General features: G+C 45.8%; 1 protein-coding gene across 5 annotated transcripts in view; it reads right to left on the bottom strand.

Moving 5' to 3' along the window:
• Pacsin2 (protein kinase C and casein kinase substrate in neurons 2) overlaps window positions 1-17,923 on the bottom strand; it is a 98,353-nt gene that overhangs the window by 18,501 nt on the left and 61,929 nt on the right. For all 5 annotated transcript variants that reach the window (XM_021643151.2, XM_021643154.2, XM_060388937.1 and 2 more), the window contains one exon: window positions 12,045-12,177. In XM_021643151.2, coding sequence (XP_021498826.1) covers window positions 12,045-12,104 — 60 coding nt within the window. In that variant the 5' untranslated portion in view covers window positions 12,105-12,177. The remainder of the gene's footprint in view (window positions 1-12,044; window positions 12,178-17,923) is intronic.

Below are 17,923 nucleotides of genomic sequence, written 5' to 3'. Positions count from 1 at the left end.
TGCTAGCAAGCTACAAACCATGCAGCCCAATGGCACACACAACAGCTGTGGCCACACTCAAACAAGAACTCCTGAAACCTGAAGAACTGCCTCCCAGTCCCCAGTGCAAGAAGGCTGCCTCAGCAAGCAGACATTTCAGGCTGTCAGTGGGCCTGGAAGTGGCAGAGAAATCTGAACTGGTCCTGGGATTGCTTCTGGGGACAGACAGCCATATAGACGGGCATAGAGCAGAGTGGAGAAGGAGACAGCAAGTAACATGTTCCACCTCAAATACATTACTCAAATATAGCCACGGACTCAGGGAGAGCCTGTGGCCCTAGTGAGAATGAGCCAGATGAGACACTGCCAAGCTCATGTTCCCACCTGAGTTGCCTTGGTCCTGAGGTACTGAGGAAACTCCTACCCTGGACCTCCCAGAGAGGACCTCAGTTTCACAAGAAACCCGAACAGACAGTACTTCCTGAGACCCCAGAGAGGCTCAGCTGTCACGAGGCTGACTCCCACATGAGAGGAGGAGTGGAAGCTCTCTTGAGGCAGTGGTCCTGGATCTGTGCCCCAGACTGCCCTGCTCTCCTCTGGTTAGGCAATGGCCACCACTGTCTCTGCCACAGGCAGGCTCACTTCTTGTATGCTGGTTCTGAGTACACCAGGCAACGAAAGCATGACAACACACAAGGCATCAATGGCTTACAGCATGTGGGCCATTCTTCTTTTTCTAGGCCTCCACAGGCCTATCACAGCAGGCTTTCAATGAAAAACATGAGCAGTAAAACCACAGAGAGGCCAAAGAGCATGTAGGCCAGTACACCTCTGCAAGTTAAGGTGGCACTCTTCAAATAGCATTCCACGGGTTAAAGCTAGGTGAATGCACACCTGCTACCCTCCAAAAACTAAAAGACTTCTGCTCAGAAACAGACATCCTGAACAACTGCAGACTATACACACTGTTTCCTAACTGTTAAGTCTAAAACCAACAGGGGGTGCTGGAGAGATAGTTCAGCTGTCAGGAGCTCCTTCTTCCATTCTCAGGCTCACAACTGACTGTAACTGCAGCTCCAGAAGGATCCCCTCTGGCTTCTATGGGCACCTTCACTAGAGCACACATAGATGGCTAGCTAGCTACCGAATACGCACAAGCAAAATATCTTTTTTAAAAACTGCAAGGGACTTAAATTTAAAATCTTACAAGTCCTAACCACCATGATGAGAAAGATGGGGCTGCTGCAAGGATAGATGGGAAAAGAAACACAATGGAGCACTCAGGGAGCTCTTTACAACAGAGACTAGCAAACCCCAGAGAAGGGGCGGGGGGTAGAGGAATCTCAAGTGTAGGGTAGAGTGGGGAAAAGGCTCTTACTGGATAAAGTAGAAAACAGACTTCTGTCAACAACCAGGATATTGAAGCCATTAGGCACCAGTTCGCCTGTAGCTTTGGTCTGCTACAGGAATTTGGTTTCAGGCTATACCTTCACATCCCTGGCAGATAGGAGACTATTCCCTGGGGATAACATGAAAGGTGTGGCACAGCAATGAACTAGAAGGCAGATGTGAGGATCAGAGGAAACTCACCACAAACTAGGAAACGGCCTGTATAGTGACAAATCTTGTACATGAAGCAGGGATAAAAAGCTTCAGGAGCACGACAATAAAATCTGCACCATCGGAAGGAAGGAGGCAAACGGGCATGAACAGGAAGTAGAGAGGTGCAGAATGGGCCCTGCACTGCCCAGACCATAGTACCTTGCCTGAGAAATGGCTCAGCCACTCTTCCCCATGGATTCCTCCCTGGCCACATATGCCCTGGCGAGACCACCTGCCAGCACTTGCATCACCTGGCCCCCTCGGCTGCTGGAACTGTCTTATCCAGCCTGGGTCGTGACAGATGATACAGCTGGGGGTCACATTTGCCCTTGCAAACACGGTGCCCATAGCAACAGTTTCTCTGAGTCACCTTGGACACATTGGTCTGTAGCTGAACTAGATGCTCTTAGGAATAAGTATTGAGCATTACATCACAATAATGTTTATGTTTTGCAAGGCAGGGAGTGACTGTCCCACTGTGACACCCCATCTCATGCACTCTTAGCAGGTGGGAATATTAGTGTTTCCATCTTACTGGAGAAGTCATTCATGAGCACATAGATAGAAAGAGACAGAGCCCACATGCCGTGGCTCCCTTGGGTCAATCAAAGGGGTAAAGAGCTGCAGAGCAGGGCCAGGCCCCAATCCTACTTCCACTGTATCCCAATGCAGCTTCATCCCAGGAACCCCAAAGCTGTATGATACTAAGACAACTTGCCAAAGTTAATAACCTTGATTTTATCCTTATAATGAAGGCTCAAGAACCTTATCTGGCCCCTCTCATCCCTGGAAGAGAACGGCATCTGTGCCACATTACTCAGCAGAAGGCTGGCAATGTCCCTCCAGGCAAGTCCATGCTCTAGAACTCAAATGTTTGTCTCAACACTAATAAAGGATGCTGGAATCTGGAAACGAGCTGTCTACCACTACCACTAGTCAGCCAGGCATTCCCAATTCTTGGCATCTGATGCTCTGCAACTCCTTCTTGCCACCCACAAATAGTTAATAAACATCTGCTATGTGCCAAGGACTATGTAAGGCAGAGTGGTGCCGTAGTGAATAAACCATCACCACTCTAGCCTGATGTAACTTTATGAGGACTTTCCATAGGTCTGGAAAGAAAAACAAGGTGGTCAGAGCTGGCCTGGAGACATGAGGTAACAGAGGGAAGAACCTCAGGGTTCTGGAAGGCTTGGTGCAGGAGGCCATGGCCCACACAGCGTAAGCGATGCAGAGCACCATTTCTCTGACACCTATCCTGCAGCTCAAGCCACCCTTGTGTGAACATATGCTCCACACAAACCATAACGTCATTACTCTATTCTCCATGCCAGTAGACTGGGTACCCCATAATGTCTTCTCAGGGTCCAAATCTGGCTGGTAGCTAGATCTGGATTCTCATTCCACATGGAAAGAAAGAGGTCTAAGGAGTTGCTAGGATACTTCCCATCATGGATACTGAAACAGTCTGGAGTCCTTAATTCACAAAGTTCTCAACCCAGGGAGTTGTAAGAGCCCTTCCTGTTAACAGTCCAAGCAAACTAGCATGTTGCCATTTCCTTAGTTAGGGTTACTAGCATGTTGCCATTTCCTTAGTTAGGGTTACTATTGCTGGAATGAAACACTATGACCAAAACATCTTGGGAAGGAAAGGGTTTATTTCACTCCCAGTTCCATATAACAGCTCAGCATCAAAAACAGTGAGGGTAGGAATTCAAGCAGGAACCCAGTAGCAGAAGCTGATGTAGAGGTCATGGAAGAGTGCTGCTTACTGGCTTGTTCCTTATAGCTTGCTCAGCCTGCTTTCTTATAGAACCCAGGACCACCAGCCCAGGGATGATGGTACCACCCACAATGGGCTGGGCCCTCTTCCATGAATCACCAATTAAGAAATGCCACCCCTTGACAAGACAGCAATGCTTATGGGTCAGTAAGGCACTTGGCTACTCACGTTACTTCAAAATTTAGTGTCCTGACTTCTGTTGTGGTGTGCCATGCTTCTTATTAGGAAGTGCAGTGTGCAAAGTAGGCTGGGCGCCAGGTCATGTCTGCATTTTCTCCTACAGTTCCCCCTCTATAGCATTTTGCTTTCCTGGGAGCATAGCATCCTGATCAACGAGTGGAATACACCAACTAATATATTACAACTAAAGAGATAATAACATAGGTAAATAGATTATGGGAATGGTATCATTCCAAGTTTTAGAATTTTCTTTTACAGGACCCACACATCAGGAAATAGCTTGGAGCCATTATATTAGCAAACAGCTAAGGACAAGGTCGTCTGCCTTTCACCTATGGTAACAGGAGGCTTGGATACCGATGCCCAATAATTTTCAGCACTGGCATTATTTAGTCAGTGCAGTAAGTAAACACATGAGCAGGACAGATGCTTGCTGCTGTCTCTTGAAGCTGCTCAATTTCATCTGCTTCCTTGCTAGCCTCAGCTATCCAGGGTCTGGTGAGCAGGGAGTGGATACGGATCGGCTGCAGTCCATTTTCTGGAGAAACACAAGGGAAACCTTTACCAATGGTAAGCTGTGGGGCTGGTGATTGGCATTTGCCTGTTATTACATCTTTCCAGGTCACCAGAGGTAACCTCGTAGGTCCTGGAAAAGGTGCCCAATGTCTATGAGCTGCAGTATTTCCCTTGTCATCTGTTTTCAAACAATTTAAAGTAAATAATGCCATATTAATAAGATGTTGAGGGTGAATCTTATTCAGACCCATACCCCCTCCCCCAACCTATCAATTTGTTCTTTGCGTTGTTTGTGTGTTCTCTCTACTACAATTTGACCTTGGGGTTATAAGAAATCTCAGTCACATGCTGAATTTTCCATTGGAGACAAAAGAGTTTAAGCTCAGAGGAAAGATGAGGAAAGATGAGCAAGGCCATTACCTGCTTATCCTATAGGGCACTCCTGCCATCACAAAACGTTATGTGACCATAAGAAGGTGAGAAGTGTCCACTGTGACATGAACATATTTATGCTGACCAAATGAGGCAATGTGTTTGACATCTATTTGCTGTAATGACCCTGGGGATGACCCCTGCTGGCTGCAAGGTCCTAAAGGGAGAAATAGGGTACAGGCATTATATCCTAGAACAATCTGTTTCGTTTGGAGATGAGTTAAAGCAGGAAAAAGGGCACTTAAGGACCCTGCAGACGGATGAAAGTGACTATGCATACAGTTACTGCATCCTGCCAGAGGGATGCCACTAGAGGCCGTGATGCCTCATCAGCAAGAGCATTTCCTTTATTTAGCATCCTCAGAAGAGAATTCTAAGCTCTGGTATGTGATCCAAAGACAGGATGTTGTCACTGCTGTAATACAGCTTGCAAAGCTAAAACATGGAAGTCAAGGAAAGACATAATTTTAGTCTTAGGAAAGCAGCAGGTGATCTAGGAATAAGCTAAACACAATAAACACTATGTCAGTATAAACGTTAATAGTCTGGAAGTTGTGTTTTATGGCTCTGAGTACAATTTTTAACTCAAAATGTTGTGTGGAACTCTCCCCAGAGTGGCCTTCCAAATTTTAAACTCTTGGGTAGTAGTATTGAGTATTACAAAAGCCATTGCTCATGGGAACTGGCAAAAGCAAATATTATATCCGGTCCAAAAACAGGGTTTGAACAGGAGAAAAGCTCTTTACAGTGATCTGTTGTAAAACTTGAATGGGCTTCCATTGAGGATAATTATCCAGCCTTCCTGGAAAACCAAAAATATTAGCTTGAAACAAAGAATGATTACTGTTAATTAACAGCTCTTAAGTCATATAATAATCTCCATTTTTTTTCTTTAGCTTTTTTTCTGAATGACAAAAATAGGAGAGTTCCAGGGACTGAGGCTTAGCTGTCTCAGGTGTTTCTATTCTTCTAATTCCTGAGCATGCTGCAGTTTCTCTTTACATGAAGGCCATTGTTCCACCCAAACTGGTTCATCTGTTTCGCACTGAATTTTTGTGGGCAACGGAAGTGAAACAAAGGCCCACTTCAGGGCTAGCTGCAAGAACCTCTGAAAATATAAGCCCAATTCCCTATTCTTTGAAATGGTAGGATCCAGTCATCCAGAGGGACATTCTGTTGTTTGTTTTTTGGAGACATGGTTTCTCTGTGTAGCCCTGGCCATCCTGGACTCACTTTGTAGACCAGGCTGGCCTCAAACTCAGAGATCCACTTGCTTCTGCCTCCCCAAGTGCTGGGATTAAAGGTGTGCACCACCATGCCTAGCTCAGAGAGGCATTCTTCATCAGACCTACGCCCCCTCTGAAGCTCTGCCTCATCATAAGCAAGCTGGTGCAAAGTATATTAGCTGCCTCAGCGAGCTGCATTTTCTGTTCCATGGGACTTTGTACTCAAGCCAGAAATTTAGTAAAAGGCTCAGTAGGTCCCTGTCTTAAATCTTGAAATTTGCTGTGTCCCCTGAAGAGAGCATAGCTTTCCAAGTTCTTAGGGCACACAGATGGACTTGGTAAAAATACTGAGGAGGTCCAGGAGCCTGTTCAGCAGGTGATAAGAATGCTCCTTCCCCGGTAACGTCTCCACAATACTATACCCGATTTCAATTTTTATCAGCCAGAAGTCCACATTGATCATAATAATGTGCCTTCCAAATTAAAAAAAAAAAAAAAGAAAATCCTGAGGACTCATATACTCAGGCCAGCTGTTTATAATACTCTGGTGTGTTTACATTCATGTTTATGGATTCTAAGAACTGCATTACATGTGGAGACTGACACCTGTCATCTTAACAAGCAGTCTGCAACTGCTGGATGGTTTAAGGTCACGTGGATACAACACTAAAGGTATCTGCAGGGCAGGATTTAATTTTACTGGAAAAGCAGAGACTATGGGTTGCTCATTTGGCCAGTAGTCATCATGACCAGCACGAAGCCATGAAAAAGGATCTAAACATGGTGGCCGCTGAGGTCTTCACTTTCTATGGTACGGTGTTCAAGTGATGCATCTGAGAAAGGATATAATGAAGAGAGTGCTGAGGGGCCTTCTTGCCAGACTTGCTCTATTCTATCAGCATCATCTTCATTTCCTCTGTTTTTTTTTTTTTTTTTTTTCCCACTGCCCTTATCCTTATCTGCTACTAGGAAAGTTTGAGGTGCTTTAACAACTATTCCCCTCCCCCCAGGTAAGCACCGACTGCAGACAGACATAATAATATGATAGAAATATTCAGACAAGGAAGCCAAGTCCTAACTTCCTCTCTCCATGAATTATTCAAAGCTCTCTGCCACAGTGCTAAATTTAAAAACAACAACAACCCTCTACAGAAAACCAAGGATTTATCTGTAGGAACTCAGACCAAAACTTCTGTAACTCAAGCATCTGTACTTTAATTCCTTTCTTTTTAGCCGGCACTTCATTACCTGGATTTGAGTGGCTCTTTGACCTAATGATGGCAAATTACCCATTCTGCATCCAATTGTTTTTGTTTGTTTGTTTTTTAACCAGGGGGTCCCTTTACCCTATGTACTCAACGTCTCCCATATTTGAGTACCAAATTGTTTCTGTTACTGCGGTGTCCCCCAAAAAGACAGCAATGGCTGTGAGTTAGTAAAATGTTCAGAGATAAACCACTTGGAAGACAGTTTCAGGGAACAGGAAGTGCTTTATTACATGTGAGCCACTTACGCAGCAAAAGCCTATCAACTGTGATTGGTTAGCACATTACCTTAGATTGGATAGTGAGCACCAGTCTATTGGGAAGAACCACATTGGAGAAGCGAAGAGTGAGGACTTGCCCGCAGGCCAGCTACTAGACCTACACTACTTCCAAATTCAGTGTTCTGCCTTTCTGGGGCTCAGCATTCCATGCTTCTTATTTAGAAGCGCAGTGTGCCAAGGAGGCTGGCCACTAGGACATGCCTGCGTTTTCTCCTACAAGAAAATGCCTTACAAGTCTGCCTACAGCTCGAACTTATGAAGGCAGTGTCTTAATTGAGGTTCCCTTATCTCAAATGATTTTAGCTTGTGTCTAGTTGACAAAAAAGTAGCCAGCACATCCATAAAGAGGAGCAAGCCATTCCACAGCTTCCACACTGCTAGAAGAGAAGTGAGGATACAAGCCAGTAAGAAGGTTTGACTGATCCCTTACTGCAGCCTACAGAATCTTTGGTGACATCCAGGGCCTGACTATTTTACCCCAAACCCACAGTATCTCACCGAGGCTAGGAGGAGTGTAGGACAAGACTACAACCTACACCATCACTCCCTCAGGTACATCATCATATGCACACCTTCAGGGGGCCTCTGGTAAAGCACAGGGCCTCCATCTCATCAACTCCCTATGACCTACCAAACCCCTATTCTGACCCTTCAACAAGGATGAGTTCTCTGTTTGCTCTGTTCCTATCATTTTCTACTCATCTTTGAGTATTAATTCTGTGGCACTTGTGCTTGAAGAAACCAAAACATAATGGGAAACAAACCGCTGGAAAACTGTGTCCACATTTAGCTTTTACCCTCAATTTTCTGGTATCCCAATGCGTTTCCACCTTGGAGCAGAGAATCTAGGGGTACTTTGGCAGGTGCTCCCCTCAACCACTGGCCTGCATCACACCTTACTGGGCTTCCGATCTACATGGAATAATGCTCCCTCCTTACCTGCAGAGCTCTAGGAGGCCAAGGCTGAAGCTCATGCCTGGGTCAGCTGGTACTTTGACTGCTTTACCACAGGCAGCTTCTGTCCCAGCATGACTCCCAGCAAAGCCCTACCCCACACTGGCTGCAGCCATCCTGTTTCTGCAACTGGTCTTCAAAGGAAGGGAAAGAAAATGGAGTTCCACTCAGCAAAGGAAAGGACACAGAATTCACTGCCCAGTAAAGGCATCCCTTGCTCTTTGATAGTTTAAAAGTACAAACACCAGAGAACTTTAATCAGATGTTCAAACTGACAAACTTAAAAAATGGATAAAGCGGAACTTAAAAAAATACTTTTATTTTATGTGCATTAGTGTTTTGTCTGCATGTATGTCTGTGTAAGGGTGTCAGAATCTCTGCAACTGGAGTTACAGACAGTTGTGAGCCACCTTGCAGGTGCTTGGAATTGAACCCAGATCCTCTGAAACAGCAGCCATTGCTCTTAACCGCTGAGCCATCTCCCTAGTCCCATAAGGTAATTATTTTATTTATTATTTTATGTATATTGGTGTTCTGGCTTCATGTATATCTGTGTGAGGTATCAGATCCCCCAGAACTGGAATTACAGACAAACTGTGAACTGGCACTTGCTTGCTAGGAACTGAATCTGAGTCCTTCGGAAGAGCAGGCAGGCTGTTGGCCACTGAGCTTCAGCCTCAATGAGCCTCCTCTTAACCGAGCTTCTCCATAAGCTTCTAGCAGGGTTTGCTGCACCCCATGTCCTCAGTGCACGTGATGTGCAGTATACAATGGAGGAAGGCAGGACTCTCAGTGCCCCACAGGCATCTGAGCCCATAACATGGACCAGATCTGCATGCCACTGCCCCCAAGGTCCCTCCTCGAACTCTAGGCTCCCACACAGCGGTGTGAGGCCTTCGTCCTCAGCATACAGCCTAGAAAATGGCCAGAACCTGAGCCACAGCTGCTGCTACCAGTTGGGATGGTGGGACCTCTTCCTGATGTTACGTACTCACTGAAGACCAGCAGCTCTTAGGAGAAACCCAGAAGCACGCTAGTGAAGGAGGGACAGACCCACAGAGCCCTGTGACCCTAGGGATCCCAGTCAAGAGCTACGTGGAAACAGGTTGGCCTGATAAAGAGCCCAGTGACCTGGAAGGAAATTGATAGACTGGAAAGTGGGCTTGGGGTTGGGTAGTAGTCCCTCCGGGGACTCAATCTCCCAGTCCCTTTACCCTAATCCTGGTGGCAATCCACTCTGGCCCTGGTATCCATGTCCAAGCCTCGTTTACAGTTCTCACTACCTGTTCCCTCAGGCTGTGTCTGGCCACCCAGCTCCCTTCTTGCCCTGCCAGCCCAAACTAACACTTGTCCTCAAAGTCTCATGGAGCCAGGCTGCTATAACGAGTCAATACCAAAGACCAGTCTTGTTCTCAATTTCTGCAGTTCCATGTGAAATATGTTTCTCCAACAGCTTAGTCAAGTGACTGAAATCCAAAGATAAAGCAAGACTTTTCAGAGGATGAGCTTCTTGACAAAGCAACTGAAAGCCAGACCCCTAAAAAACTGACTGATTGGCATTCTGACAGTGAAGAGACTTGTCAGCAACAAGATGGAGCCTTCTTCATCTGCCTTCTCCATCACTATGTGCAACGTTCCAGAGTGCAGCTGAGGACTAGATAATGCAGAGACACTAAGGAAGCCCTAGCCCTAGCCCTGAAGAGCTCTGCGACCCTAGGGATTCAGGTATAGCAGGCACAAAGGACAGCACTAACAGTGAGGAAACACCTCAGAGAGGTGGAGGAACAAGGCTCTTCTGGATGGAGTTCCAGAAGGCCACAAATACGGCAGGCACACAGCCCCTTTATCCCAGTGGCCACATCCCAGTCCTGCCACATCCTACTCTGAAAATTGACAATTCTAACCCACCTGGAGCTTGTTTTCCCATCCATTTAAGATTATAAGCAGAGATTCACCAGCGAGGCAGCTTTGAGGACTACTGAAAGTAGGGTTTGGGCAGTCACTTATAGTTTCTAAATGTTCTGTAGGAGTCTGACACGGCTGCAGAAAAGTACAGAGATCATAAGCACACTTTGTGCACATGCCTGATGGGCTGATGGGAGTACACACACCTGGTGCAGACACACGGAGACACAGACACAGCTTCCTGGCTGCTTTTGTGACCATAGCTTCTGTGGGGTTTGGCAAGAGGGCCTGCCCACCCACACACCTGTCCCTGTCCTTGCTCCACATATCTTAGCCACAATTCTAAGGCAGCTTCCTACACACCCCATTGGTGAGCAGCAAGTAACCTGTCCTTGTCCCTGTGTGACCCTTGCTGCCTTAACTGTTTCGAAGGCAGAGGTGTCTCTTGTCATCCAGACTCCAGTTAGAGCCTCCAGCCTCATAAGAACACTGCTGCCAGCCAGTCTGGGAAGAACATACCAGCTCTTTCATGTCCACAGTCTCTGCGCCTGTAGGAGATGCTCCTTAAACTCCCAGACTTGTTCTCTACATGCCCTGCCATATCCTCACAGGAGTGCACACACAGTATCTGCTTGGCAATACATACCCCATTCTATTTTGTTCTAGGGCCAGAATCTTGCTGTGTTGTCTAGCCTGGTCTCCCAGTCCTGGGCTAATGCAACCTCTGGCCTCAGCCTTCCTAGTGCTAGGGACTATGGGCATATAACCGCTGCATCTGGCTATGTAGATACTTCTAACAGAATAAGGTAGTCAGCCATATTCATTCACAGCCTTCTTGGAGCACAGGAGAGAAAAGTGCTCGTGAAGTTTGAGCCCTCTGCTATCTTTCAAGGCTAGGGCATTAGTGACCACTTGTTTCCATTAGCCTACAACAGCAGGTGACAGTTTTTCAGACATGCTAGCCCCAGCCAAAAACAGGACTGCACACTCACCTTTTCCTTTCTGGGAGCTCCTGTGTCAGGAAGGTTCCCACACAGGGCTGAAGAGCATATCTCATTTCATCTGGCAGCCTCTTTTGGGGCCAACCTATATTAGCCCCTTTTACAGATAGAGTCTGAGGCTCAGGTAAACTGGGCAATGTGCCCAAGGTCACACAGGCTAGTGACAGCACAGTTGGGGTCAATGCCACTAGGTGCAAGCCCAGTTCTCCTCACTCTGTCCTATGTAGCCCGAATGGAAAAAAATCTAGGGTTTTTCCATGGGGATAAAATATGGTCTCGAGATTACTTTCATAGCTGGAGTCTAAACTCAGTGGTAGGAGCCCTGCCCAGCATGCATGAGGGGTAGAGTACCACCCCCAGCACTACCATCACCAATAACAGAAAGAATGCAGTTGGCTTTTCTTCAGTGGACAGGAAAAATAAGTGGGTTGAGGAAGAATAACTTCCAAAAACAAAACCAGTCACATGATAATTTCATCAGGAAGGGTGTTCCCATGACACAAGCTGCAAGCAGACTGTCTATCAAAATCCAGGCCCTTCGTTCAGCCCTCTGGCCGCTGGCCTGCATTATGAAAATAATGTCCTAGCATGGTCACCCATATGTAAAAGCTGCCTGTAAGACTGAGCCAACTACTGTGTGTTGTTGCCCATCACACAGGGCTAGACACCCAAAAACATTGGAGTATAAACTATCAAGACCTTCCACAAATGCCCTTCGGCTTGTGGAAGATCAGACTTTCCAGGCAAATAAGCTCCCTCCTCCACGGAGGGCTAGAGCGTTCCTGCACTCCATAAAAACCAATGCCCTATCTCCAGCTGATTTTAAGTTATTTCCTCTCCTCCTGACTCTACCAAAATCACAACGGTATGCTGGATACCAGCAACCTCGGATCTGCATTCATCAGAAGGGGAGGCATTACCTCCCAGAAGCTGTCGCTGGATACTTCCACTCCCACAGAATCGTCGTAGGTGACAGACATTTCTGCAAAGAATAAGGGGGTGGCAGCAGTCACTCCAGTTCAGGGATCAGATGCTCAAAACCTGCAGACAGACCTGTGAAAGAAAAACATAGACGGTTGTAGTTTTCACATTCCAGAACAAAAGGCAAAGCATCTCTATTGAATACATGGCACCAAACTCGGCAGGCATGTTGGTCTCTTCTACCCTGCATCAGGCCAGCCTCTCTTTCCTGCCCTGCCACTCAGTGTCAGTCCGCTCCTGAGGTTCACAAGTACCTCCTAGAGTTGACTCCAGTGTCACCGGTGTACAGGACAGCACAGCAGCTCCTCTGAGAGCCAGCCATAGTCAACTGAGGATGAGGCTGCTTTATTCACATGGCATGAAGTTAGTGGGATGGCTATTCTTGGTTGTCAACTTGACTACATCTGGAATTAACTAAAATCCAAGGGGCTGGGTGTACCTGTGAGGGATTTCTCTCTCTCCCCTCCCCTCCTTGCCTCTCTTCCCTCCCTTTTTCAGAGACAGGGTTTCTCTGTGTAGCCCTGGCTGTCCTGAAACTACCTTTATAGACAAGGCTGGCCTCAAACTCTGATCTACCTGCCTCTGCTTCCTGAGTACTGGGATTAAAGACATGCATCATCACACCCAGCATTTTTTTTTCTTTCTTGATTAAGTCATTTGAAATGAGAAGGCTACATTTTTTGAGGGCAGGCTATATAAAAGACATGGAACAAGGAAGCTGTTGCTCTTTGCCTGCCTGCCCATTGCTTGTGCTGACAAGCCCATTCCCTCACTGGTAACAGAGCCTACTTCTTTGGGATGCTGGTGTATACTAAAGACCAGCTGAGACAACCAGCCTCGCGGACCAAACAACTACTGGATTCTTGGATTTTCTGTAGGGAGATACTATTGTTGGGCTAGCTAGCTGGACCAGAGCCTATAAGCCACTCAAATAAATCATATATATATATATATATATATATATATACATATATATATGTACACATACATAAACATATATATGTACATATACACACATGTATATATCATTCTATCCCTCCAGAGAACCCTGACTAATACAATTAGCAATGACAAATAAAAGTTACTTGACAACACACCTGACACACCAAAAATGTCCACCCAGCAAGTTGTCCAAAGACAGTGAGAAACACTAGGTACTAGAACTAGGTTCTTGTTAGTTATTGTTTCTGGGACAAGCATTTTCTCCGAGGCTGTCAGTTTCCCTTACTCAGGGAGGGGACTGGTGGCCGCCTGCTGCTAGGAGCTTTACATCCTCTTAATACATGCACTTATTTCAGTCCTGGCTGATAACCACATGAGACAGCAGTCCTCACATGTCTCATTAGAGGGGAACAAAAGGAGAAGGATTCTGTCTAGCTCAGAAGCAGCACCGTGAATAAAGACTCACATTCTGTAGAATGCTAACTGCTGCCCTCAGAGATGGCTGTGGGTCTTAGCCCTCCTGGTGGACCGGGCAGAAGCTCACTGTGGATCTGACTGCCGATTCTCTCAACAAGGCCTGTGTAAACTGTATGTATTACCATGGCCATTGTCTTCTCGTCCCTTCATGCTGTCATTTATCATATATTTTTAATCTTTTAAAATATTTCATTTTTTTGGCCAGGCAGTGTACCGTAGCACACCTTTAATCTTAGCACTCAGAGGCAGGCAGATCTCTGTGAGTTTGAGGCCAGCCTGGTCTACAAGGTGAGTTCCAAGACAACCAGAGTTACACAGAGATACCTTGTCTCAAAAACAAAAACAAAGTTTTCATTTTTATTTGAGAGGAGAGAGAGATGCACATACATGAGCACCAGACTCCAGTCCTCTGGTCATCTCTCCGGCCCCACATATTCTTAGTTAACGCATTCTCACGTATCAATAGTCTCTTCCTGTAATTAGTGCTTTTCTATGACCTTTTCAGGGAGTCTTCCCTTTCACTGATGCCATTCACCTTTGTTCCTCTTATATCTGTAGCATTAAGCTTTTCAGTTTTACTTTCTTATCCAGAAATGGCACACATGAGACATATGAGTCGGGTCTTCACCTCTTCACATGTAGAGATCAAATTGTTCAAAAGTGTTTGCTGAGGTTCCTCTCCCTCATTCTTTGTCTGTCCTTGCCACACTGTCTTCACTGCCATACCTGAGTCCAGCTGGAGTTCCTGTCCTTTCTTCTAGTACAGAAAGGCACAGTCCTGTGTATCTCCAAGCAACCTTTCAACTTGTTTCTTTAGTTTCACCAAACAACACGGTCTGCTGGCCAGGTCCTCAACAAATCTGATGCACCGAGACCCTGACCCACGCCACCTGCTCTGCTTGCCAGGCTTTCTACGCTTCTCAGCAGGGACAGTCTTCTGCATAGTTCCCTTGTATAACTCATTAAGAGAGTACTTGGCTGGGCCTTTAATATTTTTAGTACAATAGGTAGAATCTTTAGGGTTTCCCCCCCTTATTTTAGCTATTTTATTTGATAATTGTCAGAAAATAGAAAATGACTGACCTACCTACTTTCTTTCCTCTTTCTTTCTTTGAGACAAGGTCTCACTATATAAACCTGGCTGGCCTGAAACTTGCTATGCAGACGGGCTGGCCTTGAAATCACAGAAATCTGCCTGTCTCTGGATTAAAGGTATGTGCCAGCAGACCTAGCAGAAAATGGTTCTATACTCAACATAAATCCAGCCGCTTCGCATGTACTATCTCCAGACAGTATCTATACATCTTCTTGGACTGTATCACTATATCATTTCCACCAGTAACTACAGTTTTTCTTTCCCTCTCTACAGTTTTCCTTTTTCTTGCCTTAGTACACCAGAAAGGACTTCCAAAGACAAAGTTTTCAACACTTCACCACTGAAGACAAGTGTGGCTTGGGTGGAGAATGCTGACTTAGCAGGTGTAAGGTCCTGGGCTCAGCCTCAGCATCAAATGAAAAGATTTCTCATCACCTCTGGCTTCAGTTTTCATTCCTTTTCTAGCTCCTGGGAGTGAAAACTTGCTACTTTAATCTGAAGCCTTTCTCCTAAAATACACATGGAAAGGGAGAGAGCAAGAGTTCCCATCCCCCATCCCCATATGACACAGGGAAAGCTGGCAAGGGTTCACAGTCAGACAGCTCAAGGGCACAGGCAACAGGGCTTCATGTCTATTTGGTAGACAAAATGGGTCAAAACAAAGAAATCACATCTCTGGAAATCTGTAATCGGTGATGTCACTTAAATGACAGAATCGGCTCTCAGGCTTCAGGATCACACAGGAGCATCCTATAGCACTGAAAGTCTGAGTTCTTTCATAGCCCAGATTTGATCAGCACTGCTAACTCAACATGACCCAATGACTTATCACTATTTCTGGGCCCACGTGAATCACCAGCCACAACTAGGCAGAGAGATCATCAGGAAGGGAGTAGAAGAGAATCCCAAACATCATGAGGCAACTTGTAACTGGAAGGGCCTACTATCACCAAGCACTGTTGGTGGCTCTCACTCATTACCAGCTGCTGTTGGTGGCTCCTATTCATTACCAGCTGCTGCTGGTGGCTCTCATCCATTACCAGCTGCTGTTGGTGGCTCTCATCCATTCATCCAATAAATAAGATTCTAAGTTTCAAGAATAGGCCAGTATCAAGGATACAAACAGCCCATGGGCTACACCTTAATTCTCTTAAATAAAATTCAGAAATACAGCTATATGTGGTGCTGTGTGCCTGACCTCAAGCTTCTCAGGAAACTAAAGCAGAAGGATTTCTTGGATCCAGAGGTTCAAAGTTAGCTCAGGAAACAGAGTAAGACCCTATTCAAAACGTTAAGTATATAAATAAATAGTAATATTCACTGTAGCCTGGGCTACAATGGGAACTAAGTAAAGGACTAGATATCAAGTTTAGTTAAATGCAAAAGAATGCAGGAGAAATGTTTTGCCTTTCAATACTGTAAGTTAAATAAAACTGGTAATTATTGGTAATCACTGAACTAAAATCTAAGGATGTGGGCTGAAGAGCTGGCTCAGCAGCAAGGGCACTGGTTAAGAGGGCTTGGGTTTGACTCCCAGCACCCACATGGTGGCTCACAACTATCTTTATAAGCCCAGCTCCAGAGGACCCAACACCATCTTCTGGCCTCCAAAGGCACCAGGCATGCATGTGGTGCACAAACATACACATGTTAGCAAAACACCATACATAAAAAAGAAAAAACATCTAGGGATGTTACTATTTATACAAGATAAACTTATTTATACAAACAAGCTATATATTTATACGAGCAAAAACCAAAAACAAAAACCAGTGGTGGTTTGAATTTGAATGCCCTCCATAAGCTTACAAATTTGAACACTTGGTTCCCAGTTGGTGGAACTGTTTGGGAAGAATTAGGTGTGGCTTTTGAAGACAATGTGTCCCTGATGGTGGACTTTGAGTTTTCAAAAGACTTGATTCCCAGTGTTCTCTCTGTGCCTCTGGCTATGGATGAAGATATAAGCTCTCATCCTAGCATGGTGGCACACCCCTTTAATCCAAATACCCAGGAAGTAGAGGCTCTGAGTTTGACTCCAGCCTCGTCTACATACTGAGTTCCAGGACAGCTAGGAATATGTAGAGACCTATAACTGAGGACACCTAGAGCTGCAGAGAAACAGCTCTAAAATAAAGAGAGGGGGCAGAGAAATAACCATACTCCAAAAGGGCTTCCAGAACAAGATCTCTTAATGTCCAAACTCTGGCTCTCCCATCTAGCATATACCCTAATATGAGAGCCATCTCTCCTGGGTCAGAATCAGCTTCTAACAAGGACAGGTAGGTGGCACCCCAAAAGAGCTACTACACTCAACCTCATAGATAGTCAAACACCACCAAAAAAGGAACTGACTGTCACATAGGTGTCAGTCATTAAGTAATGGCCAAATTATGCTTCCAAAGAAGGCTCTTTTTCTGGTGGCAGACATATTTGTGTCAAATACAGCAACCCTGCTCTAGCCAGGTATGTCTTTTGTTCTACCAGGAAGTCCGTGGTAAGAACATGGAGCAGCCATGTTGGACTCACCTCTTAGTACCAGCAGATAGTCTATGCTGAATTTTAGGTGGGTTTCTTGTTCCTCAAAACCCCTATACACATATGCTACTATCTTCACTTTACAAGCAGGCAACTGAATATCCAGGATTCAAACCACTAATCTAGTACCTGCTGTGGTTGGGTATCATGCAACATCCCCCAAAGGCTCTTATGCCGAAGGTTTGCTACTCAGTTGGTAGTTCCAATCAGAGAACTCTGATGACATCAGATTAATCCCCCAAAACTATTTTACTATATAAGATTGAGAACATAATGGCACCATGGAGGCAGGACCTACTTGGAGGAAGGAGGTCACTGGAAACATGCCCCACCCTTTTCTCTCTCTGCTTCTGGGACCCTATGGAGATGAGCGGCTTTGTTCCACCACACCCTTCTGCTGTGATGCTCTGTGAAACAATGGGGCCACAGCCGTGAACAGAAACTATGAGCCAAAACAAACATTCACTCCCATCACATTGTTTTCTCAGACATCTGTCACAGTGGCAGAAGGGGAGAAGGGAGAAAAGAAAAAGAAAAACACAACCTTAACACAGCCTTGCATCTGCAAAAGTTCACTCCGCGATGCCTGCTGCAGGTCCACCTGTCCTCCTCAGACTCATTTGCTTCTGATCTAGAGATCACTCCTTCAGAAGCAGTGGCTAAGGCTCTGGGGCTTCCCTACTGACAGTGATCGCCAAAGAGTGTGCCCTCATGATTCACAGCCGCCCTCTGCAGGGCAGGACGAAACAGACCACCTCCTGCAGCATT

The sequence above is a fragment of the Meriones unguiculatus genome, chromosome 8 (genome assembly GCF_030254825.1).
Source record: "Meriones unguiculatus strain TT.TT164.6M chromosome 8, Bangor_MerUng_6.1, whole genome shotgun sequence".
NCBI classification, from domain to species: Eukaryota; Metazoa; Chordata; class Mammalia; order Rodentia; family Muridae; genus Meriones; species Meriones unguiculatus.
This window is presented reverse-complemented; position numbering and strand designations above follow the sequence as displayed.